The sequence below is a fragment of the Neopsephotus bourkii genome, unplaced genomic scaffold (assembly GCF_033783945.1).
Source record: "Neopsephotus bourkii isolate Nb327-2 ecotype Australia unplaced genomic scaffold, CSIRO-AGI_Nbou_v1 NB_998, whole genome shotgun sequence".
NCBI lineage: Eukaryota > Metazoa > Chordata > Aves > Psittaciformes > Psittacidae > Neopsephotus > Neopsephotus bourkii.
In genome coordinates, this window is record NW_026901490.1 from 2,327,375 (window position 1) to 2,352,140 (window position 24,766).

At 44.7% G+C, this 24,766-nt stretch overlaps 1 protein-coding gene across 4 annotated transcripts in view; it reads left to right on the forward strand.

Moving 5' to 3' along the window:
- The window catches only part of TTC7B (tetratricopeptide repeat domain 7B), a 145,998-nt gene extending 144,393 nt beyond the window's left edge, over nt 1-1,605 (forward strand). For all 4 annotated transcript variants that reach the window (XM_061359930.1, XM_061359932.1, XM_061359931.1 and 1 more), the window contains one exon: nt 617-1,605. In XM_061359930.1, coding sequence (XP_061215914.1) covers nt 617-838 — 222 coding nt within the window. In that variant the 3' untranslated portion in view covers nt 839-1,605. The remainder of the gene's footprint in view (nt 1-616) is intronic.
- The last annotated feature ends 23,161 nt before the right edge of the window (nt 1,606-24,766 follow it).

Here is a 24,766-nt window from a genome sequence, read left to right on the forward strand (position 1 = left end):
GTGGTGTTGAATTGGATCCCATCCCACAGAGCAAGACAGAGAATCTGTGTCTAGGAAGCTCCTTAGGAAGTTATCTGCCTGCTGGACCTTTATACACTGCTGGTGCAGTATTAGTCCCAGCACATTTCCTGTTCCGGAGGTTGAATCAAATACAATGGGTGTTGCCCACTTGGTTCTGTTACTGCAGTCCCTGAGAGCTGATGATGTCGCGTGTACAATCTCAGCTGTTATAAGGCATGAGCTGGGTGCTGAAATGTGCAGGCAGGACACAAACACTTCAGGGCACACACTTCAGGAGGCCTTCCAACATATGAATCTCAAGTACTTAATGCTTTTTGGTGCTTGGGTGGGTTTTTGTTCTTCAACTCAGGTTTTTTAATTTCTGTGTCTCTGTTTCCTATGCAGAGGCACTTGACTCCTTGGTGTGCAGTAGCCTGCTCCAGTCCTGCTTCAGGTTATTTCTCTAATAAAAAACTAAAAAATAAAAATCGTTATATAGCCTATAACACTTGGAACCCAAGCACTACCTACACTTATTTATGTTGTGACATATCATTTGAGCTTCTGGAAACTCCTAGTGGCCAATCTCAACCAGTTTTCCTTTGCTTTCTTGCAGGCTCTGATACTTCACCAGCTTGGGCGCTATAGCTTGGCAGAGAAGATTCTCCGAGATGCCGTTCAGGTGAACTCCACAGCCCACGAGGTCTGGAATGGCTTGGGGGAGGTGCTGCAGGCTCAAGGCAATGATGATGCTGCAACCGAATGCTTCCTGACAGCACTAGAGCTTGAAGCTAGCAGTCCTGTGGTCCCTTTTACCATTATTCCAAGAGTCCTTTGAGAGGGCACCTTGATCAACCGATTTTGGTCTGACTTCTGGGTGAGGAAACTCAGTGTATCAAGCTGCCTGGTAACTGGTTAGTTTGAGCTACAGGTAACAAATTCCAGTCTTTTGCGGAAAGTGGCCAAAACAGTGACATGATGCAATATATTAACGTTAGGCTGAGAGGACAAAATGACTAGCCAGAACCAAATCATTCATACTGCTTATGTTTTTGCCCTGGTAGTTTTAAAACATTGTTATATTGTTCATGGATGATGTGCCATATTTTGTTAGTGATACTTGAGTGTTACATAAAGTTATAATGGAATCAACTACCAAATGTAGAATAAGTTAGAATTCAGTGGCAGAGCAGACTATTTTTAACAAGGCTGTTAATGAAGCTGTTCTCTTCCTGCCTCTCAACCTCTTTTCACCCAAAGTCAAAATATGAAATTTCTGTTTCCATCTCTAATTTAGTCCAGGCCAGCAAATCAATTGAGTTCTCGTTTTCAGTTGTTGATAACTGTGATGTGTGGCTAACTGTTATCTCTATTTAGAGCAAAAGCTGAGTACAAGAATATTTATATTTTACCAATGTATGCCTGTTACAAAAAATATATTAGTTATTTAAGTTTAACTTTTTTATGTGAATTCAGAGTTTATTTATCAATGGAAATATGTAAAAAGAAGCCTCAAATGGAATATTTACCAACATTCCTTATACGTGACCCACACTTGGCTAAATGGGAAGATTATGTTAATAATAAAATGATTTTTAAATGGAAGCTTTCCTGTGTGCTGGTTAAGAACCCAGGGGGGAAACAGATTGCTTGTGAACATATTTTTATGATGTGTGGCCTTTGGCTGGCTGGCCTCAACCAGAATGACACCAGAATGAAATGGCCTGAGGCTAGTCTGAAGAAAAGAAGCTGCTATATTCCTTGCCAATGGTATTGTTACCTTAGATTTCAGGTTTCCTTCAATCTTCAACTCTCCTTTTTTATTCCTTCCATTCCAGCTCTGAATGAAGCCAGATTACTTGGCCTCTACATAATACATGGTCATTTACATACACCTTGGTAGTGCTTAGGAAAAGCATATTAAATATTTACACACTGTTCTTCAGGATTTCTTCCTCAACATCATCTGCATTTTATGTCCCTTGAAGGAAAAGTTGGCTGGTAACAGATTACTGCCATATCAGTAGTAACAGGACCAAATGTTTAGTAGACAAATATTTGCCAGAGTCGCTCTGGAATGCATGGTGAAGAGTGATTCGTTGCAATGACTGTTCAGGATGCGTGAGCAACAGTAGTCTAGTGTGTGCTCATTGACGCTTGGCTCATACGGAGCCTGGGAAGAGTTCCAGATTTGCCATTAGACTGGGTGCTCCTTGGTATTTGCCTGATTTGTCGCAAGAATCAGTTTTAAAGTGCTTAGCACAAGATAACAGATGATTCAGAAAAATAACAGCAAAAGTTTTTCTTTGTCACTCACCAGAGAGCTTACTCACCTCAGATGCATGGCAGTTCTCACTGTGATACAGGCTCTGTGTGCTCCAGTGAGTATCTTCAAATGATAGAAGAAATAAACTTGAGGGAGCTCTACGGTTTTGCCTCTTGCTTTTTCCCACTGGCATTTCATATGCCTGTTAGACTGAGACTACTATAAAATGCTAACTGCTTACTGCTTGGACTGTATGTAATAGGCAGTGTTTTCAAATCTATTTAAAAGCCAATAGAAATTGTGTCATCTTGCTCACTGTGAAGATATCAAAGTTTTCCTTCTCCTTTAAAGCCCCTGTTTTGCATGTGTTCTTCCTACTGTCCTTGGGGGTTTTGTTCTCTCCCCCCCTCAACCCCCCCCCAGCTGTTCTCTCTGTTCTAGTCCTAGGTCATAAATGAGCTGGGACAGCACCTGCTCTCTTTCAGCACCAACTGTACAATACCTGGTATACCACAAGATACTGCAAACCCTTTATTTGTTTAATTCAGTTCCTCACAAGACTTTCTGCTTCAGCTACACAAGTTTGTTACACATTTTCCAGGCATGCTCTTTCACCATTTTTATTTACTTTTTATTATAATATCAAAGCTGTTCTAACAAGGCAGTTTGCACCTAGATCTGAGACTGGTGGTCTTTCTCAGGAGATCTTCAGACAAAAGTAGAGAGTAGGAGAATTCTGTAACAGAATTTAGCTTTGATTTGTCTCATTTCATCTAAAGTTCTGGCCTCTTTAGGTAAACTCCCAAAGTGGGAAGGTTGGCAATTTAACTGTGTCTTGTCTTTCATTAGCGAAAAGTGTCATCGCTGTTGTGCATATCAGGTGAGCTTGAATATCTGCTTCCTTTTTCTTACACTGGAATCAGTTTCCCTGTAAATCCACAGCTTCTTCCTCTTGGGAATAGCCCCAGCTACCTATTTTTAAAAATGGACTATCGCTGTAAGACCCTACATTGAGGAATTTTCAGGCAGAAGGGGGAATCCTTGCAGCGTACGAGTTAAACAGCAACACTTATTTAAACATAGTTTTCAACAAAGAAAGAAGGCTACTAGGTTTTACAGCTATATTTTTTCTTTGTTTTTAAATCGAGTAAGAAGGCCAGGAATATTTACATCTGTTTTGGCTGACACACAGAAAAATCTGCCTTTTGCAATCTGCTGTCAGGCCACTCTGGTGTCTCAGTCACAGGAGTGAGACAAGCAAAGCCAGTGTGAATAGCCTCCCCCTGGGAAGCATTCTCCTTGGTGCCAGTGGGTCAGTGTCATCTGCATGAGGGTTGCTTCTGGACTTCATGGCTAACCAAACCTCTATGTGGGTACGCAGATCTATGTGTGCTCTTACTGCACCAGCCTGACTCAGAAATAGTAGCTCTTCAGATGAATAGTGAGCTAAATCAGAGGCTGATCCCTTGCTCCCTTCCCCCTTGCCCCAGGGTTTTTACTAACCTTTGGGTAGAAGCCTAGTAATGGCTTCAGGTAGTTCTTTCATCTGATTTACTGCACAAGTAGAAACACTGACATGCAAAAAAGAAGACAGGACTTCTCATCCACACAGCAGCCTGTACTGCATCAGTTTAAAATGGTTATTAAATTGTGTTGCCAAAGCACTCTAACTGTATCACTGTAATGACAAGTTGCACAAGCTTGAGAGCTCCAGCCTTTCAACCAGAATCGGATCCACTTCTCTGGAACAGCAGGCTTTAGAGACTTCCCTTACTCCGCAGTGTGCTTGTGCTACTCAAAATGATTAATATTTGGTGTATTAAGCACATACTACAATGTAACAACAGTCTGTTGCACATGATAAAAGGTCTGACTCTGTAGTGCTTACAAGAAAACTTATCATTTAAGTAACTGGTTAAAGTTCATGTCTAATTTTGGTACAGATAGCCAGTTTTACTCCACAAATTCTTTCTTGCTTGCTTTCATGATTGATAGCAAATCACAGGAACAAGAGAACCAATCTGAGCAGAAATAATCCAACTGTATCTTTGAAAACTATTGTCACTTATATGCATTTTAAATATCAAAGGGTATTTTTAAAAATGCTATGATTTTCCTTGAAAACTCACTTTTTTGTGAATAGACTGTTCTACTCAGGAATGACAATATAAGCCTGGGTATTCTGGAGTTCCAGATTTACCTCATTAATTCTTTATTTGTTCAGTTGTCAGTTAAAATTACATTTTTCTTAACTATCAATCTGGCAATCATCTTCTCTGTCCTCTGGCATCAAGTTAGAAACCTTGTATGCTAAAACATGCTTTCAGCGAAGTACACTCCTCCAGTACTTCATCTGTTTAACCTCATCATCTCCAAATTACCTTCCAGTTCCCACTGGTGGGCTATGCTGCAGTGTGTTGCATTTCCACATGCAGCTATTATTATCACAACTAGCTGGTAAGAATGCTACTCATGGACAATAAGGAAGATAGCTAATGAATATTCAGTTTCTGGCCTGCGTGGTTGTCAGTGCTGATTATATGAAACTTGACAGGAGTCTCTCATACTTGCAAAGCCAGCAAGCGGCTTGAAGAGGTGGAACAATGAGATCAAGCCTAAAGAGCATTGGAAAGAAATGTCACACCAAACATTTCAGGGAAGAAGAGTGCATGGTGAGTGCTTGTTGGTCTGACTTTGTTCTTCCAGTTTGAGGGATGCATGGTCCTGATGCTGATTTGCTACCACCCTGGTCACCTGGCCTTTCTAGTTCCCAGTTTAAAGCACTTTTGTAGCCCGAGTACCTGGTTTCTCTAATTATTATTTCAAAGACAGAAAACTCTACCTTTTCATTTCTAAATCCTTTAAAAAGGCTCCTGTTACATACTCAGTCATGGGATGGACAAGCACCCAGACACCACTGTACTGTCGTCTTTAGCAGGACATTTTCAGAGTACAACATCTGACATGTGATCTGGATGCAGCCTGTAAAGCATGGCAGGAGTACACAGCAAAGCTGAAGGTAGGGAGGGAGAATGCTCTTGCCTTTCTAAATGCGCCTTCACTTAGAAAACTTATTTAAGGAACTGAGTGTAAAAACCTATTTTGGATATTAAAGGGTCAATTGTGTCACTGGTGTGCTGAATTCTTTTCCTTTCTGTCTCTACATGAGACAGGCATCTCTGTCACCTTTGCTTCTTCCACGTATATATCTCTACAGCCTGCTCCCCCCATCTGCACTGGAGTAGCGACTAGCTCTTGGCTCCCTCTCTGCTTCTGAAATTGCTTCCCCAAGAAAGTGCCACTCCTCAGCATGAAATTACTGAAGGCCCCCCATCTATACGGCTTGAAAAGAGAACCAGATGTCAAGTAAATAAGATAACGATCGTATTTGTTGGTTATGACCACAGTGATGTGGCTTTAAAAAGGTGTGGAGACAGTGCTTTTCTGTTCGTTTCTATAGCTGAGCCCCTTCTCCTCTGCAAGGACAGTAAAGCTGGGGATCCCTCCCACTGGTACAGCTGAGGAACAAGCATCTTATCAGCGTGTGTGCCCACGGGCTTGCTACCAAAGAGAAATGAACACGCTTACACTTTTTTTAAGTGTCATGTTCTTCTACACACGTGCATACAGGTAACTTACTAGGTGCGTTTTACACGTAAGGCAGAAAGTTTTGAGAGGACTCAAAATTCCTCTGTGAGTTCACTTCAGCTCCTATTAAGCTGTCTCCTCTATAAACAGGCTTTGGTTTTCCAATGCAAAGTTGGCAGTTCCAGGAAAGGAAATGCTGATCTCAATTTTCGCTTCCAGTTCTTATCAGATGTATATCAAATAATGAGCCTCAGACATTACTGTTAGTGCAGGTTTTCCCAGGATTGTTGTTTTCCAAACCACCAACTACTAATGTAGGACTGGAGGGGGCAACAGAGGCTATAAAACATAACAACTTGCTTTCCTTTTGACTGCCTTGCAAAAATAGCTCTTTATCTGGAGTAGAACAATCTTCTGACTGAGGAGGTTTTTTGGTTTAAGTTTTCTTCCAGAAGGCTTGGTGTTTTTTCTTTCTCATTTTTAATCTTGCAAGCAAATATTTAGGGCAACAAACTCCTGGGTGCTGGAATGGGAAGCCTGCAACCCGCAGGGCAGGTCCAATCAATGAAGCATCCAGCAACTGTCTTCACTGACGTAGGACCTGCACACTCTCAGGCTAAAATCACTTCTTCCCACATGTGTGCTTCAGGAGCAAGTCCTCCTTGTGGATCATATTGCCCTGCTTCTGTGGTACTTCCCCACAGTGGTGGCCAGCCTGCAGGAAGCCAGGTTTCTAGGGCAGGTGCTCCTGCCCACCACGGCTGCCTCTCCAGAGAAGAGCTGCATGGGGTAGCAGCACTGCATGAAGCAGTACATCACAACACTGTTGCTTCGTGATGGGCACTGAGTCAGCCAGCACCAGCATCTCAGAGATTAAAAATAAAAAAGGGAGTAGGCACAAGCTCCTCTGGCTTATGGGAAGCCCTGGAGAGGCCCACTGGCAGATGCAGACAAACCTTTGTTGTTTCCATTCTCTACTGTCAGAGAACTCTGGCATGTTCTTCATTGCCTCTCACCTGAAGGATCTGAAAGGCTGAGCTTCAGCAACAGAAAGGCCTATCCAAAACATGTTATGATGTGTCAGGTTATGGTGCAACTTCAGCTTATGCCTGACCAAAACCAACAGCAGCTGCTATTGAGCAGGAGACCTTGCCCCTACATTTGCTTTGCTCCTGTTACATCTGGTGAGTGTGAGGTTACAGGGCGAGTCAAAGGAACTCAGTGTGCTCATGGTCTTTACTTTTGGGGTTATTTTACTGCAGAGGAGGCTGTAAAAGTGGGAAGGTGACGTGAGCCCATTTCAGAACTAGCTAGCAATTAGGTAGGTGGGATTATCCCTATTGAGAACCTGCTATATTGTTTCCCCTCTCTGTTTTCATCAAAAGAAAGACATACAGGGTGCAGGGGGCAAGTTAGTTGATCTGGCAGTTCCCAGCTGGGTGCCACCCACATGTACTTGCAAGGTAGTTTTCCTGTCTTGTCTGCAGAGCACCACACTTTCCCTAAGAAACACACTAGGAAAGAGCATGTTTGCTTTCTGTTCCCAGCTGAGATGCCTTTGCTGAGAACAGTAGCCTGAGGTATTATGCTACCAATGTCTCTTGTAACATTTAGTTTGAAAAATAGAGGCTGGGTGGGAATAATGATGCTCAGGAAAGTTAAAATGCAATCATTATAAATGTTATGCTGATAGTCTGTAACATAGATAAAAATATACTATGTGCTTATGTGGATGTTCTTGTTCAGAAATAATGTGGACTTTGCTCACTGTAGCTTAGAAATGCAAATGAGAATTTGTAAGCTGGTGCCTTAACAGTAGCCTAGACACATTGCTCCCAGCCTTGTTAGAATTACAGAGAAAAGGAGGTACAGATAATATAGGTCAAAACTGAGAAGACTCAAAACAACTCTCATGGCCAACATACCTCCACACGTATCAGCCTCACCCTGTGATTCTTATCTCGGACCTTGATTCCCCATTTGTAGAGAATTTGAATAGGAAGTGATGCTATTGCACAACTATTTCCTCTCCTGGCCCCAAAATGGACTAATTTTGTGATACTTGGCCATTATCACCACCAAATGTTCAGTGCTGCATATCGTGGGTTGTAGTTTTTTAATCATTCTCCCCCCTTAGGCCCAAATTAGGTCAATAGTAACTAACATAAGGCTGTGGCACACAATGGACTGACAATCCCGGCAGTCTAGCAATGCCCATGGGATAGTTCCGTCAGTATCAGCCTTCACAGACATTTCTAACAGGATTTTTGCTGGGTGTGGTACACCATGGTATTTGGGATGCGGTCTTATCTCCATTTAGGAAGCAAGGGCACTGGTAGATCTTACCCTTGTTTGAAAGAGAAGAGACCTGTGCCAAGCCTTGCCTACACTAGAGGCGCTCTCCAAATGGTAATCTTGGTGCAAAACAAGCCCATGTTCTTGTAATACCCAGAGGTCTAACAGCAAGGACACAGCCTTGTGAATGAACACATGGCAAACAAGGGCTTTGCCCAGACAGCCTCACTCTATTTGGGAAATGAGGCACCAGATGTACTTAACCCACCCAGCAGCTACATGCTAAAAGGCTCTAACCAAAGGTGAGAAAATAATACATATTCAGAAGTATTCAGTGTCAGCTCAAGTCCATTCCCACTGATTTAGTGTGGACAGCCAGCAGCCAGCTAACGAGTCCTCCTGAGCTCTGCACATGCTCCAGGAATGCTGGGCTTTCCACCATCTTGCAGGAAGTGTGAATTAGCTTTTTTGTAAGCAGTTCAAAAGCAGACGTAGATTCTGCTTCCTTTATATTCTACTCCCCACTAGGCATATAGCAATGCTCTTCTCCTGTTCAGATGCTTCAGCCTCCTTCCTGTGCAAAGAGCAACGTGGATCAGTGACAAGCACTGCCTCCATCCTGCTCTCCGTCCTGAATTTCCTGTTTCACTGGGACATGCTGAACAATACACTCCAGCGGCTTTTGCGTCCTCATTCCTAGAAGAAAGCATCCTTCAGAGAGCAGCTCACTCCGCCTGAGATGCTCAGGCACAGCGGCAGCTGCAGCCTACATGGAGAGGGGGTGGTATAAATAGCTTGCAAGAAGGGAGGCAGGAAAAATTACATGATATGGTTCTAAGGCCAGAGCTGCAGCATGGTTCAGCTTGGCTCTTAAGCTTTGCTTTGGCCAGCATCAGAGTTGTACTGGATAGTCCTGAAATTGCCAGTTTTCCTCATTTGATAAAATTCAAGTCTTCTGAACCTTTTGCAGCTTTTACTGCAGTATGAATCGTGACCGTGACTTTTAGAGCTTAATCTTAGTTATTGACTTCCAAAAAAGAAAAAAAAGAATATGTATTCTGCAAGTCAGGGGCTGTGAACTTGCCAAGCTTCACCTGCTAGGCTGCTGGTGAGGGCCTTACTGTGTAAGCCGTGTAGCCTTTGTGAACCCTGCCTTCCTCCTTGCAGGACAGATAGCTTCAATAGCTTTCTCCTTAATTCTTCTCCTCACCCTGCTGCTTGCCTTCCTCTATGCTGTGGGAGCCATGAGTCCAAACACTCCCAGCCTAGGTTAGACAAGACAAGACAAGACCTGGACTATCCTATTGACTGGGTGGAAGCTGTAACTTCTGGGCTGTTGTAGCCTGGTTAGAGGCTCCAGTGGGGCTGACAAAGGTCACTGCAGCCATGCCTGTGAGCTGCTATTGCTGTGCTGGTGTCCCATGTTAGTTATGGTCTGAGCACATTTGCACGCAAAGCCTGAGGAAATTGCAGCAAAGCAGTGCTGAAACTTCACGGGTAGGAATCAGAAATCTAACATGGCCAACCTGAGCACTGCTGCCTGTATTCGGTGCTCAGTTTATGTGACACATAAAATTCCGTACTGACCAGGAGATGCACTGGGATTTTTAGTGCTTTAAGCCTGCTGAACCCTGGAAGTGCAGGCTGCTCTGCTAAATGGCCACCTACATTCAATCGGAGTTCATGGTGTGTTCTTCTGGGTGGCTCACTGGTGCTTGTGTTAACTCCAGATTACCATCAAGGGAGATGACGATTTGTTAACTAAACCCTAAACACTGGGTGGGGAGTGGAAATGGCACTGACATTCTCAGTCCTCAAATGCACAAGCTGACCTGCTTGAGAGGTTTCACAAGATAATGCCAGGTATAGCAAAAGGTAGCCCTCATCCATCACCCCAGTGTGGAAATGCACAAAATGCTCGGCTGAGGTCTCGCTGGTGCCCCCAAAGGGAGGTACCTGCTAAGCTGAGCCACCTTACTGAGTACTCCCAGCTTCCTGCTCCAGAGCTGGAGGCAGGCAAGCTGCTGGAGAGTTGCAATGCACTTGTAGCTGCAGCTGGTGACAGCTTGTGACTGTCACTGCTCTGTACAGATCACTGTGTTCGATAGATGCACAGTATTCATAATCAAAACTCATGCTGAGACCATCCCTTAGCAACAAAGCTCTTTTACTGGTGCAATGGCTGGAGACTGTACACATCTACCTCCGGAGCTGCAAAGTGTTATGTAGCAGGACTGTCCCACATAGTGAACCTGCAGTGAGACAATGCACCAAGAATACCAATTAATGTGAGCTGACCCTGCTGTTATGAAAGACTCTCTGGGTGTCAGTCCATACGTACACTTATATGATGTTCTACGAAACACAGCTATGTTCTTCTTGGCTGGCATGTCTTGGCTGGCACGCTTGGCAGCTGGCTGACCCCTGCCAGGAAAAGCAAGCCTGGTAATCTTGAGAAGTGCAGTAACTAGCCAGTACCCTAAAGAAACCATTGTGACACAGTGATGCCCTTCAGCCTTCTAGATCTGAGGAATAAAACACCCACAAACGAATGTAACCTCAGGCAGAAATAAAAAGTTCAGCTTTTGCTCAGGTGTCAGCTAACAGCTCCAGCAACAATTTATGATGCCATATTATGAGAGTTCCAGGAACTGTCTTCTGGTAGTTTCTAATGTGCTCAGAACTGTGGAGCAGCCTGAAGGAGCAACACTGCAATGATTCCAGTCTGAAGGAGCAACACTGCAATGATTCCAGTTATCTCCTCCAGCGAGACTGAGAAAGTCTTCACCCATGAGATGCCACCAGCATCTAGATTTATAAATTGACTACATGCTCCAGGTTCCTTACTCCACCACAGGCCTCCAGCACTTGGTAAAGGTGAAATTACAAGCTGAGAAGCCTGAGTAAATAAAAGCCAGAATCACAAAGATGGTACTTCAACTGTACCAACTATTTCTTGCACATGCACAAGCTCCCATTTCACAGCTATTAGCAGAGTGCTCAAGCCCTTACCTGCTAAATACTTCCTGTTTTCTCAGCTCAGACTGAACTGTAAATTCACCACCATTTCACTATCTTACTAGTGAAAAGTCTCCCAGAGCAGGGAACAGAGAAACCAGCCCTTCTAATAAATGGAGTGAGATTCAAGAGGCCAGCAAAGGGAGCTCCCACACTTGCAGTGTGCCAAGGTGTCTTATCAGCAGCCGCTCAGAATTTCAAGCAGCAGACGTTCTCTGCAATGGCTGACATTGAAGGAAGCCCTGAATATGCATGTTGCCCTCTCTGCTAACAGCTGAGTCTCTGAAGTAGTGAAATGCAGAACATCTGCCAAAGGAGCAAGCCCTCCTGAATATATTAGCATCCACCTGGGATACAAGCTTGGACTCCTCTTAGCTGAGACCAGCTAAGAGACTAGCAAGAGGTCATGGGGGCATCGCGCCTCACTTCCCAAGTCTACAGAAGGCTGATGAAAATCAAACCCATACTGTATGCAGGAAGTGCATGAGGGAGCCCCATGGGCCTTGCCCATGTTCAAGTCCTCTGTGGCAGCCTGAGACTTGTTCCTGGCAATTCCCAGTGATCACAGGAAATAAAAGACAGCCTTCCCAAGAGGAAAGGAAGTAGGCAGGCATGAAGGCAGGCAGGCAGGCAGGCAAGCAGTAAGGGAAGTTGGGAATGGTTTCCATCAACCTAGTCTGGAAAATGCAATTCCTCCTGCACATCATCAAAAGCCCACGGGTATTAGCAGGCACACTGCTGGGAGCACGACCAAGCCTCTCTGCATGCTGTCACTTGCTGATGCCACACTCCTCTGCATCACTGAAGGACAGGAATAACAGAACAACAAACTCCTCCATATTCAAGGTCTGCATCAAGGAGCTGAGCAATTCCTGCTTGGCCTCACAAACGATCAGCAGAAGCCCTAATGCACAGACTTAAGGCATTTCAAGAGACTGCAGGCAGGATCAGCAGAGGCGTATCTGCCTCTTTTTTATCCTGTCCTCCCTTGAAGCTGGGCATCTGATCCTGAGACCTCGGGATACTGCCTCCCATTTGTCCATTGTGGGGCAGCACTGCCTTTTCCTTCCTGAAGCGATGCACCAGGCTCCGCAGACCTTCCAAGGAAACAGGCCATTCCCAGAGGTTTGCATCTTCCTTTGCAGAATTTATTGTCTGGGCTACTGCTCGGGTTGCAGCCCTGGCTGGGCCTGGTCAGAATGCTCAGTACTAAGGAGAAAGGGAAACTCACTGAATTTTAATCACATTTAGGCTGCCAGTGCCAAGGCTAGAAAAATACTTGTTTGCGTGATTAGAAACACGATGTGTTGCATACACACAGTCTTGTCAGTAACTTGTGCCTGAGCATATCATACAACAGCCTCCTGGCTGAATAGAACACAAATTCCTCAGCTATGACCTTCTGGAGTGACTTTACCTTCAGGATCCTGAGCTCACACAAGGGAATGGAGCCTCGGCTGGATTCCTTCTTTGACCAGGAAGAAGAAAATGTACTGGGGAGCTAATGAACCCTTAGCACTAAATGCAGCTGAAAGAAAGAAGAAGCCTTTGTGTATCAGGTATATCTGTGTTTGGTGAGGTCCAGTTAGCTCTTCATCAGGATTAGCTCAGTGGGAGTCTGAGCAACAATGGTTCAGAGGAAAAGAAAATCAAGTTCCTCTTGTCCATGCAATAAGGCACAGAGGAGAGACTCAGGGCAGCCACAGGTTGGGCTTAGACCACACTTCCCCTTCCAGGGTGATCTGGACCTCAAATGGAAGAGGGAGTTCAACGAAAGCTTCAGGATTGCTCTTTGAGGAGCTCAGACTGATGGGTCAGGCCAGAGAAAAGAGAGGTGCTTAATGGTGTCAGGATGAGACCGCAGGTCCTGGGCAATGTTTTGACCTAGCCTGCCTGTAACATAGGTAAACCTCCAATGACAAGACTCCTGCTGCCAAATCATCTTTGCCAATGAAAGTGCAACCTCCCTCATATGGGAGGGTTTGAAAATGCAACCAGCCCATACAGTTGCAGCCTAATTCATTACTTTCTGAGCAGTTACACAACCTATGACCCCAGCCACAGAACTATGCATATGTTTAGTCTCAGTCTCCCTTTCTGTGTGTCTCTTTTTAACATAGGAAAGCACTTGCTTCAGCTTTAATGCAACCATTTCAAACCAGCCTCCCTTAACAACGCTGCCTACTTAGGTATCTTCTGCAGCGCATCATCTGTCACAAGAAATGCAGTACATTTGGTTTTTCATGCTGTAAGAACTGGCAACACCCTCTGCTTCTTGGAACTTCCAAAATAAGCTGCATGCATCTCCAGATAATTTGCAGACAAGCTAAAAATAGGAAAAGCCAACCTCTGAATTTAATTTTTTGCTTTTCAAATTTTTATTGAATGTGTTCCCTGTGTTCGGCTGTTGCACTTCCCGTTAGGTCAGGCACTAGACAATAGTTTTCCAAGAGCCTGGAAATGAGAGAAGCCCATAAAACAATTTCACATCCAGCAGCACAGAGCTGCTGGCACTCACTGGAAGGTCTGCCCTGGAGGTAGCCTGGGTTCTCTCCTGTCTGCCTTCTTTATGTTGATGTTTCTCTTCCAAACATCTTCCCAAGCTGTCTGCTTTTATCTGCTCCGGCTACTTACTAAGCCTCCTCAAGTTTTCTCAGGCTGCACGTCCCTCAGTGTTTTGCTCCCACTCACTGCTGAGATTAATGCTGTGTAATATTCTAGAGCTATCACAGTGGAGCTCATCTTGTTCTTTCTCAAAATCAAGTTTAAATTAAAAAACTCTACAATTGAAAGCCTGTATATCTAAGTGGATAAGCAGGTCCAGAGCAAGGAGGGCTTGGGAGGGTAATTAAGGGGAGGCCATGTCAGACAAAATTAGTGGTCTTTTTGATGTGAAAAAGGTTCTTCATTTTGTTTTGATGTAGGTATGCAACTTGTAAGAGCTAGCACCCCTTATCAGGTAGCGAAAAGTGTGACAAATTTGGAGCACCTGGGTGCTTTGAATTGCCCTCTGCAGGTTTCCTGACCAGGTCAGCAATAAGGCAGGGACTGCATGAGCCCGGAGTCTGAGGGATGTTAAGAGGTGGAGTGAAGGAGTCAGCCTGCTCCATGGGCATGCTGTTGGTGATGAGAGTGATGAGAGATCAGCTCAGTGCCAGTCTGGCTGCAGGACAGTGGTGCTGTGATTCACCCCCTCTGGCTGGGAGCTGTTTAGGAAACAGAAGGGAAATCAAATTCTTGTCCTTCTCAGGACACAAGCAGGAGGTGAGTGAGAAACTGGGCAAATCATCCTAGTGAGTAACCACAGGCAACTCCAGAGTCTCTTGTCTCGTCTCTCTCCAGCACTGGCAAGGCCATGTTGACAGACAGGGAGACAGACACCCTGCTCATGTCTGTTCCCAAAGGGGCTGGATCTGCCCTTCCTGTGCCCTACAAGTGGACTGAAAGATTCCTCCCTCTGCCCAGCACCCACACTTGTACTTGCCTTCGAAACAGATGTTGCTCCTTTGCTTTTCAACAGAATAAATGCCATGAAGCACTACAATGGTAGTTAAAAATGTACTTGCACACTACGTCATGGAAGAGTGGGCTAATAAGGTAATGATGACTAACCCAAGTGTTTCAACCCAGGGAAGCTGAGTTCTCTGGGAGGGCAAATTAGGTGGTGTGTTGTTACTGAAAGCTCCTACAGCAGCCCAGTTGGGTACACAGCAGACAGATGTCCTGACCCCCAGAGCAAAATGCCAGTTTAGTTGGTACAGAATTATGTTTTGCCTCCTAAGAAGGGCAGTCTCTGTGAGCTGAAGCTGATGAAATCTATTCTTCATACCATTTGTGAGTAATGCCTGCCTGGAAAAAGCCTCTCTTCTTTGCCTTTCTGGAGAAAGAATAAACCACCTTATTCCTGCATGTGCTGAGCTCAGCTACCAAACAGTTTCAGTTTGTTGCAATAAATGAGAGCTTCTAAACTCTGGCTGGCATAAGAGTCCAACAGCAATGAGGTCAAAATGGAGAGAAGCAGTCTATGCTTTGAAGAGAGTTGGGATATTTGCCAAGATCAAGCATATTTTCTTTTCTAGTCAGTCAAGGGACACAGAAGCTTTTCCAGATGTTGTCCAATTCAGAGCAGTATGGCCAAAAGCAGTATTCTGGAGGAATCCGCTCTGGGCTGAATTTGGATTTTATTTTTAGGCACCTTGTCTGTCCTTCATTGCAAGAAAGAAAATGCAGTACAACTTATGTCCAGGCATCCACAAAAATACTGCTTTGAGGCTTACTGCAGTAAAAGCAACTCCACCATTAATTCTCCTTCATGTTGGAGTACAGCCATGGTGCCTGTCATCAATTTGTATGGTGTCCAAGCCATTACAGGTTCAGGTTATGGAAACACTGATGTCCTGTCAGTGGGGATCATTTGCTGGCATCCTTATCACAAACCTGGCTCCTGCAGGTCACTTTTCTGCCATCAGGTCTTCAGGTCAGGGGGAGGCAGCAGCAAGCCATGAGCCTTGCCCTCTCCTGTCATGGTCTGGGTGCCTAGCCTGACCTTCTCCCTGGCACCTATTACACACTGCAATCATTTCTGCTGCATGCCTGTGATTAAATTCTCCAAAGTGGTGAAAATAAAGAATGGGCTCATAGAAACAGGAGGAGGAAATCACAAATACATCTCAGTTTTGTATGTGAAGTCTTCTGAGACATGTCACATCATCTCAATAAAAAGTCTTAGAAACTCAGGGCTCCCTGGTGGCCAGGTATTTGCACCAATGCAACATCTCATCCTGACACATCCTGTTCCATTTCCACCTGCATCCACAAATACCATAATCCTTCTTCCTCTCCTCTGCCCTTGGTGCCCTTTTAAAAGGGTCACTATACCTGAGCTCATGTCTCTCAAGACACGACCAGGAAAATCATCTAACTGCTGAGAGTGGTGCCTGGCTGCCTAAGGCTGCTCAAGGCTGCCCAAGGCTGCCCTGGAATACCAGCTGTCATTTGGCAACATAATAAGGTCTCATCAGAAATGCAGTTTCAAAATAGATTACCTGGGCTCACAGGCAAGCTGCTGTCTGGTCACAAACAAATTTGCTTAGGGGAAATCTCTCCGAAACAGCAGGAATATTTATTTCCACTTACAACGATGGTAACACATGGTCTGAGATTTTGTCTTTTACATCTTTTCTAGATACTAGCTTGCTCCTATCCATCTGTTTATAGAGTAGACAGCATAGGGAATGCAAAGTTTTTGTGACCCCCTTGCAGAGGCATCCAGCTGACATGTGCACAGTAGCCATTGCCTATGCTTGGTGATGCTCAGTGACAGCTCTCTGTGCTCACTGCTCACAGAGATACTGTGTCCTGCTTGGCAGAACAGCCACATGGAAATGAATGAAAGACTAGGTTTCAGAAGAAGGACTACAAGTGCCCCCTGGACTTTTTTCCCAGTACCTGCATTATACCCAATTCTTCAGCATGCTAAAGAGCTTATCATCTTATCATTTTTGCTTAAAAATAAGAACTTGGAGCCTCCTCTTTCATTCCCTAATAATACATTAACTGTAGGTATAGGCGTTTGCAGACAATAGTAGTCCTTCTACTTTTCTATTGCAGTGCAATATAATAATATAAAGGTTTAGCTAGGAGAGGAGTTTGACTTCTCCATGTAAAAGCTGTCACAGTGAAAATAAAAATGAATCCACCAAACAGTGCAGATGAACAAATTCACATTGCCTCAGCTACAGCAGGGTGAGTTGCTCCACTGTGTGGGCATTTGGGCAACCTGCCGGGAGCAGCCACAATGAGCCCAGAGGATGCACCATTGCCATGTGTGCAGCAAGGATCTGCCAGCTTTTGCTAGTGCCACCCCATTTTCCAGAGCTGCCCGCTGTCCACTGTGTGGCTGAGAGGCTGGAGCACCAGGCCCATCAGCTGTCCATGTAGGGAGGCTTAGGATGGGAGGCACAAGGCCACCCTTAACAAAGTAAGAATCAACATCTGCAGCTGGTGTTAGCACAGCTCTCTACTAGCCTTGGATAAACATGTTTTGCAAATGCAGAAAACAGGAATCCAATTTTGTTCCCTCCTCCCATCAGGTTAGAGAGCCAGCAGTATTTCAGTGTGTATAAAAATTAACATTGTTTTAGATTATTAAAAAATACATACGTAAGGTATATAATCACATGATACTCATTCTTATTACTGCCTACATACTTCTGGAAGGCACCAGTTTAATCAAGAACTGCAAACATCTTTGGGAACCCTCAATGAAGGGTAACACACAGGGAACTGCTCTGGCAGACAATGTGCAGGTTTCTATATCAGCTCTCCCCCCTGTTTTTCCACCCTACCTCGACACGGTAGTGCAAGCTGTTTTTTGTTTCGATCAGGTCAGTCAAGCCCTTTTTCCTTGTTCAGGGTCTCTCCTTAGCCAGACCTGGCATCCAAGCTGCATCCAAGCAACCGTCTCTCTGCTAGCACAGTAGCTATCACTGCTGGAAACTTCCCTGGCACAGCTCCTGCCCCAACTCCAGTGACACATGTGAAGTCACATCCTCCCTGTGGCTTGCAAGCCAGCACTACCTTCCACTGTATGTTATCACGTTGGAGTTTCCTTCCTCCTTGTGCTGGTGGGAGGAAGTGCTGCCTCAAGCACTGCTTATGAAGCACGCACACACGCAGCTATGCTAAGATGAAAGTATCCTCAGCCATTTCCTCCTTGGTAAGCTGGCCCCAGAACTAGCCCACTTCTTCACACAGCTCTTTGCCACATTCCTCTGTAGCATCACTTACAGGAACAGGACTAAACTTTTCCCATTTGCAAAATGGGATTAAATCATAGTTGCCTTGCATTACACATCAATTTACTAAGCAGTAACACTCAAATTGCAGCAAAAACAATAATACTTAAAATTAACAAAGTGCTTTGGTCAAGTGCGCATTTCTCAGGATGGTGACCCAGTAGGAAGAAGTGCTAATGGCAGGCCACAGCTGTGGAGTATTTTGCACCACCCTTCAAGCCCTCAGCCCAGTGTCTCACATCTGGAGGCACTTAATTTTGCATCATTCCAGGAACCATAAGACTCATAGTAAGGGATGGGCACGAAGATGAGAGCAGCCAAGGGTAAAAAAATCCTCATGACACCCTGCAGCTGAGGTTTGGGAGAGGCCATTTTGGGGAGTGTTTCAGAGGCTCTTGAGGGAGCCAGGGCGGGTTTCACTCCCCAGGCAGCTCAGTGACAGAAAGGCAGGAGGGGGAGGACTGTCGAGATCTTTTAGAAAGAGTCAAGGAAGTGGGAGTGCAGCTTCCTACTCAGGACAGTGAGAGCTGACCCCTGCTCCATTTCCCTAAGTCTCAAATAGTATTTTTTAAAGCAGCCCTCCTTCCAACGATAGCAACTGCTGAAGTAAGGGAGACTGCTGACTAAATCTGTATTAGAGGATACATGTTTCTCTTGAGAATAAGTTGGTACAAGCACCAGTTTTTGGATGAGCTAGACAGGACTGCCAGGGTTAGTTACCCTGTGACAGCTGGCCTACAATTCCCATGCAGGCTCTCTTCTAAAATATCGGAAAGATGACTAAACAGGCCAACTTCAATATACAGCTTCAATAACAAAAGCACTACAATCTAGAAATGACATTCCTAAGGGATCTACATTTTTAGGGACAAAAAATTTTGGAGTCCTTAAATGAACAGGGCATAAAAACTACCAGCAGAGACCACAGGCCTTCCCTGAATCAACCCCACTTGAACGTGAGCACAACATTTCAAGAAACATCCTATCCCAACGTTGAGTGTTCAGTGACCACAACCTTTGGCAAACTGTGGCAAGGAGACATTCCCCTAACCGTAAAAAATCTGGCCTTTCCTTCCAGGCTGAATTTGTTGAGATGGACCTTCCTCCCTTTGGCTGTTACTCTGCTCTCCCCTGTCAGCCTGAGGAACCCTACAATGGCATATTCCTGATGGAAGTACCTGTAGATAGAAAGCCTGATTTTACCAGAGAGACAAAGATCCCAGCAGCTCCCACAGTGAGGCAGGGCCTTCAGTGCTCTTGCCAAGCAGACATTTCACATTGTGCCCATCCCACTGAGCAGTCTTAGCTGTGCTGTATCAGTAAGCAGATCTCCTTGTTCACCAGCCTCCAACTTTTGTATCACCTGCAAATGCAATCATTGCAGGATTCATGTGTTGTCATTCAGACTATTGATAAAAGCCAAGATTACCATTGCAGTTACATGCAGGACCCCACTGGAGATGTGCCTGCTGAAACAATTCCCCAGTTATGGTTACACAGGAGTTCTGGCAGTGAGTCACTCTCCAGACACTGAATATGCTCAAACTTTGAATTATGTATAATTTGGGTTTTTTTTAATCAAAACATTGTGTTTTCACAAAGAAAATGTCTGGCTAAAAACTAAATTTAAACATGTAAGTATTTTTACCTTACTTATTATCTCAACAAGGAAGGGTCTCCAGTTAGTTTGACAATGGGCTTTTTTAACCCATTTATTAGCCCTCTCTCCCTTCATTTTTAAATAAAGTATCCCATTCAGCTATTCCATTGTTTGGCCTGGACTCAAAGGTTGTGAATGGACATCTCATTTATAGTCTTTAATTATTAGTAAAAAGTCATCTTTTTTCCACTTTCCTAGCATTTCCCTAGTGCTCTTAGCAACTAAACATCTTCAGTAGGTTGTGCTCAAAAGCCTTTTAAATGACTTTTGGACAAAAACAATTTCCTTCTTGTCGTGCAACATTTGCATCTTCATCTAGTTTTCTCTACAGTCCTTGCCCTGACCAGTTTATTAGGTCGGTAGCACTGATACAATAAGTGTTGTCCTGAAATATGTTTAAAAAAAAAACAACTTCAAGAAATGCCTTATTTTTCTGTACTTGGCTCTTACAGAATCATAGAATTGTTTAGGTAGGAAAAGACGTTTAAGATCATTGAGTTCAACCATTAACCTGACACTGCCAAATCCACCACTAAATCATGTCCCTACAACACACATTTAAGTGTCTTTTAAATACATCCAGGGCTGGTGACTCAACCACTTCCCTGGGCAGCCTGTTCCCATGAATGACAACCCTTTCACTGAAGAAAGTTCTTTTAATATCCAGTCTAAACCTCCTGTGACACAACTTGAGGCCTTTTGTCCTATTGCTTGTTACCTGGGAGAAGAGGCCAACACTCACCTTGCTAAGGTCTCCTTTCAGGTAGTTGTAGAGAGTGATAAGGTCTCCACTGAGCCACCTTTAGTCCAGACTAATAGAATAATCTAATTATTTCAGACTGATTTCTCTCTTTTGAATTTGCCTATTTGCCACCATACTTCTCTTACAGGATGCATCTGTAATGCATTCACCATATTCCAGCTGTTGCAGGAGACTCCAAGTGCAACATGCACATTGGTGAGGTGTCTCTTCCCCAAGCAATGTCCATCCATCACTTCAGAGGTCAAAAAGTATTGCAGATGCCTGCCCTGGATTCATGCCAAGAAAGGGAGAAGCCCAGGGTAAGACAGGGTAGGGCTGACTCAGCACCCCTCCATGGCAAAACACTCTTCAGGTTAAAAAGAAGCAGGTCTCCTGGGGAGAGCAAATTAGCAACCAGTAACTGACACTGTTTGTCTTTCTTTTAATGGATGAGCCATTTTTTCCTCTCTTTCAGAGTAATGCTTGGCTATATTTTCTTTTCAATGAGCTTTTGGCCCAAAGCCCAAAATGGATCAAAGCATTGGAGCGAGGAGCAGGGGGACACATGACCCACAGCTTTGACTTATTTCTCTTTTTCTTTATAAATGGAAGTTTCACCTTTCATTATTGAGGTTAATGTCAACAAAGGGGCTCAGTGCTTTGTTCTTGGAGTGGTGAGTGACCCATCTGTCAGTTTACCAGCAATGGACATCAAGCAGGAGGCTGCTGCCACCTCTCTGCTGGGAAAGCCTTCCAGAAAAGTGGAGAGAAAGGGTGGCCGCTGCTGATGGGTAGCACTCACCTTTTTAAGCAAATGCATTGGTGCCTGAACTAATACAGCAGCTCCTGGGGAAAAACAGGAAGAGGATTAATGGATGATTTCCTACTTCTTGTATGACAAAAGGGCCCTAGTCTCAAGGTGGTGACAAATTGCAGCTGCCAGGTGAGACAGGAACAAGGCAGGGCAGGTAGGAGATCATGTCATGTCTACATTCTTCCTTCACTGTGTCCCTGAAGTGTGATTAGTGAAAGTCTACCTCTCTCAGCAGACAGCACTGAGATGACTGGGTGGAAAGCACACCCATTTCAGGAGCTGTGTCTGCTCTGACAGCCCAGTACAGACTGCAGGCCTAAAAACAGGAGATAAATAGTCCTGCACAGTTACAGCCATCACGGCTTGGCTGAGCTTTTTGAGCATTTTATTTTCCTCTTCCAATAGAAAGCTCTGCCAGGAGTCTGGAAATTTGCACTTGCCTACACATGCCTGCCATAAAAGGGAGCTGAGCACAATTAGGATGCTGACGAAGCTGGGAAAGGACAGAAGAGATGAAAAAACATATCATCCTGCAAAAGTAGAAACAGCAATAGCTGTAAAGACCGTACAGAGGCTCCCCATCACCCCATCAAGACACTTGTGGCTGCTGAAGAGTGGGGGACAGTGTGGAGTTCCCCAGGGGAGAGGTGCAGCAAAGATGGGGACGACAAAGGGCTTTCCAGCTGAGCTGCTGGGGCTCTGGCAGCTGCCCTGTGCCAGCATATGGGGCAACTGGGGATGCTAAGATGCTGCTGCTGTTTGGGGTGAACAGTTAACAGAGGTCGTGTGTGATGAGACGCAATGAACACTATGGGTGGGTTACAGGGCAGTCAACAGTTCCTGGGTGCCTACATGGCCTTTGCCTGGCATTCAGACTGGAGAAAGGCCATTTCCAGCACAGCAGGAGCCAAGCATGCTCTCATTGGGCTTCAGTGGTTTTTACTTGCTGTCAATTTCTACTCTCAGAAAGTCTCCCTGACACAGGAATGGTGCTCCAAGCAGTGTGCTGAGGGACATCCCACTCCCAAATTGTGGAAGGGAAATACTGCTGATGTGTCGCAAGCTTTTATTTCCCAAAGACCACTCACAAGAGGCAGTTGCCCTTCAGTGAGTACATTTTGTGTATTAGACTACAAGTGTGACTGAGCAAGAACAGTCCATGGCTGCTGGCAGGCCCTCAGTATGCTGCCCAGCTTGTCGCAAACTTGCAACACCTCTGTTACACAGACCTGCTCATGGCATACTCCAGATGGCAACTCAGGATGAGGGGATTAGCTGTATAGAGCACACTCCTACAGAAAATGAAGATGCTGCCAGGCTTATTTGTTGGTGATTGCGTGCAGAGCTCTGGAACATGTACGCTTTGTTCTCCCTGTCTCCTACCTTTGAAATGTGTCTTCCCAGACGCCATGCCTTGTTCACTTCCAGTACTCCTGTTGAAGGAGGCAGAGAGCTGCATAGACTTACACATAATTCTCTTCCTCTTCATTTAGTTTTCTTTTTCTTAGGGTGAAATAAGAGCCATCTGAACTGTGAGTGTAGAGCTGCTTATTTGCAAATCTCCTCCCTCTAACCCAAAATACAATAATTTAAGGGATTTTTTAAAAGTGTTCAAACTTTACATCTGTCCTCCTCAAATATTAGCTATGCAGAGTGTCTAACTACAGAAAAAACATAATGATGTTCCGTAAGATTCAGTGTGTGAAACACACTCAGGAGAAACCCAGTGCACACTAATAGGCATTCCCCAGAGTTTCTGACTCATGGATGCTTTTGGTACTATTTCTGTAGGGCAAACAGCAAAAGGAGGAAGACAGCCACTAGCAGAGGTGTCTGCAAGCTGACTGCAGAAGTCAGTAATGTCAGAAGACTGGAGAGTGGCTAACAAAGCGTCGCATGTCAGAAACGACAAGGGGAGACTTCAGGCAAGAGCAGTAGTGACCTACATAGAGCGCAAGGATACAACAGAAAGGCCTGGAGAGGTGAGGGCTGCCAAGAGGAGGCAGACAAACTGCCAGGGCAACACAAGACTCTATCTGTATAAAATAGAGTGTAATGAAGCAAAGGAGAGCATAGTTTCTACTGTGGGATAACAGGCAAGATGAACTCTAAGGTGTTCATAACATTGTTTATGGCTGATGCTTTTACTCCTTCATGTTAAAAAATATTAATGAAATTGAATCTATGTTGATAATTCAGGTCAACCACAATGACAAAACACAGACATTTTGTGCAAACCAGTGTGGGGAATTCTTTTTTATTCAAAGAAACAAGAGCCAGGATACTGTGTTTGAGCCTTCAAAACTGTAAGGAAAATTGGTTCAACTGAAAAGAATATTTGAAAGCATCTCAACAAAATACTTTTATGTTTTAAAAGGCTTTTTCAAGGTTCCTTCCTACTGAAGAAATCTAGTAAAATTGAGATTAATTTACAAAATGTGCTGCTTTACCTCACTTTACATATTCCAGGGGATAAAAATAATAATAATAATTCAGCTGCAGCCAGCAGCTAGAGTTGACATTTCCTATTGTAACCCCCAAAGCAAACCAAAAGGATTTTGTTTCTGTTGAGTTAAAACAAACAAGATGGAAGTCACCTATTTCTCAGCAAAGACCACATCTGAATAGGTGATATGATTTTCTGCTCATCACGGAAAACTGGGGGAAATCTTGTGGCAGACTAAGCACTCACCCTGTGGCAGGGACAGCAGAAGTGGCCCTGTGTCAGTATGACCACTGCTCTGGCTTTCAGAGCTGGCTCAAGTTGGTGAGAGGAATGCAGAACAAGTGAGTTAAGGTGGGATCAAGTACTTCTCTTACACCATGAAATAGCAAGCCCTAAAAAAGGGGGAGCTGCAGATGGTAAAGTCTTAAATTACTATGTCAAGCTTTGCTGGAGAGTGTCTCCAGTCCCCTTAGATGGAGCCTGTCTGCAGCTGATTCAGAGAAGGTCATGTCTGCTGGTCGTGCCCAACTCCCGAGCCTACTCATCTAGTCAGCATGGTTGACAGGGGTGAGAGTGGAGCCGGTTGGAAACATTTGATATGGCTCTAGACAGGCAGACTGATTTGCAAACTCAAAGCACATGAGAGACTGCGAGCTATTGCAATGGATTATAAATTATCTTGGAACCACAGACGTGAGGTGCAAGGAGGTAATGTGGCTGGAGCTGGGTGGATGAATATCCTGACGAGCTTTCCAAACCTCCCTGCCCCTGCCAGAGCCTGTTCCATTAATAATTTGCTCTGTCAGTTGATATCATTTTGCAAACCCAAGCAACTCTGCACACTCAGCAACAAGGTATTCCTGCTGCTCTCTTGGTGTGTACACACACATAAATGAGACTGTACATCAAGTGTGATTTTGAATGCAAGTGTTGTACCATGCTGCGGCATGGCAGCTCCATTGAAAGTGCCCACAGGAGCCCAGGACCAGCCACACTGCAACCCTGTGACTTATCCAGATTCGTTTCTCACTTCAGCAGTGTACTGCCCGTGGGCTGACTGCAGGTATCTCACACTGCTGACAGCTGGCATCCCCTGGACTGCAGGTTACCATGCTCAGCAGTGACAACAGAGTGGGGTTA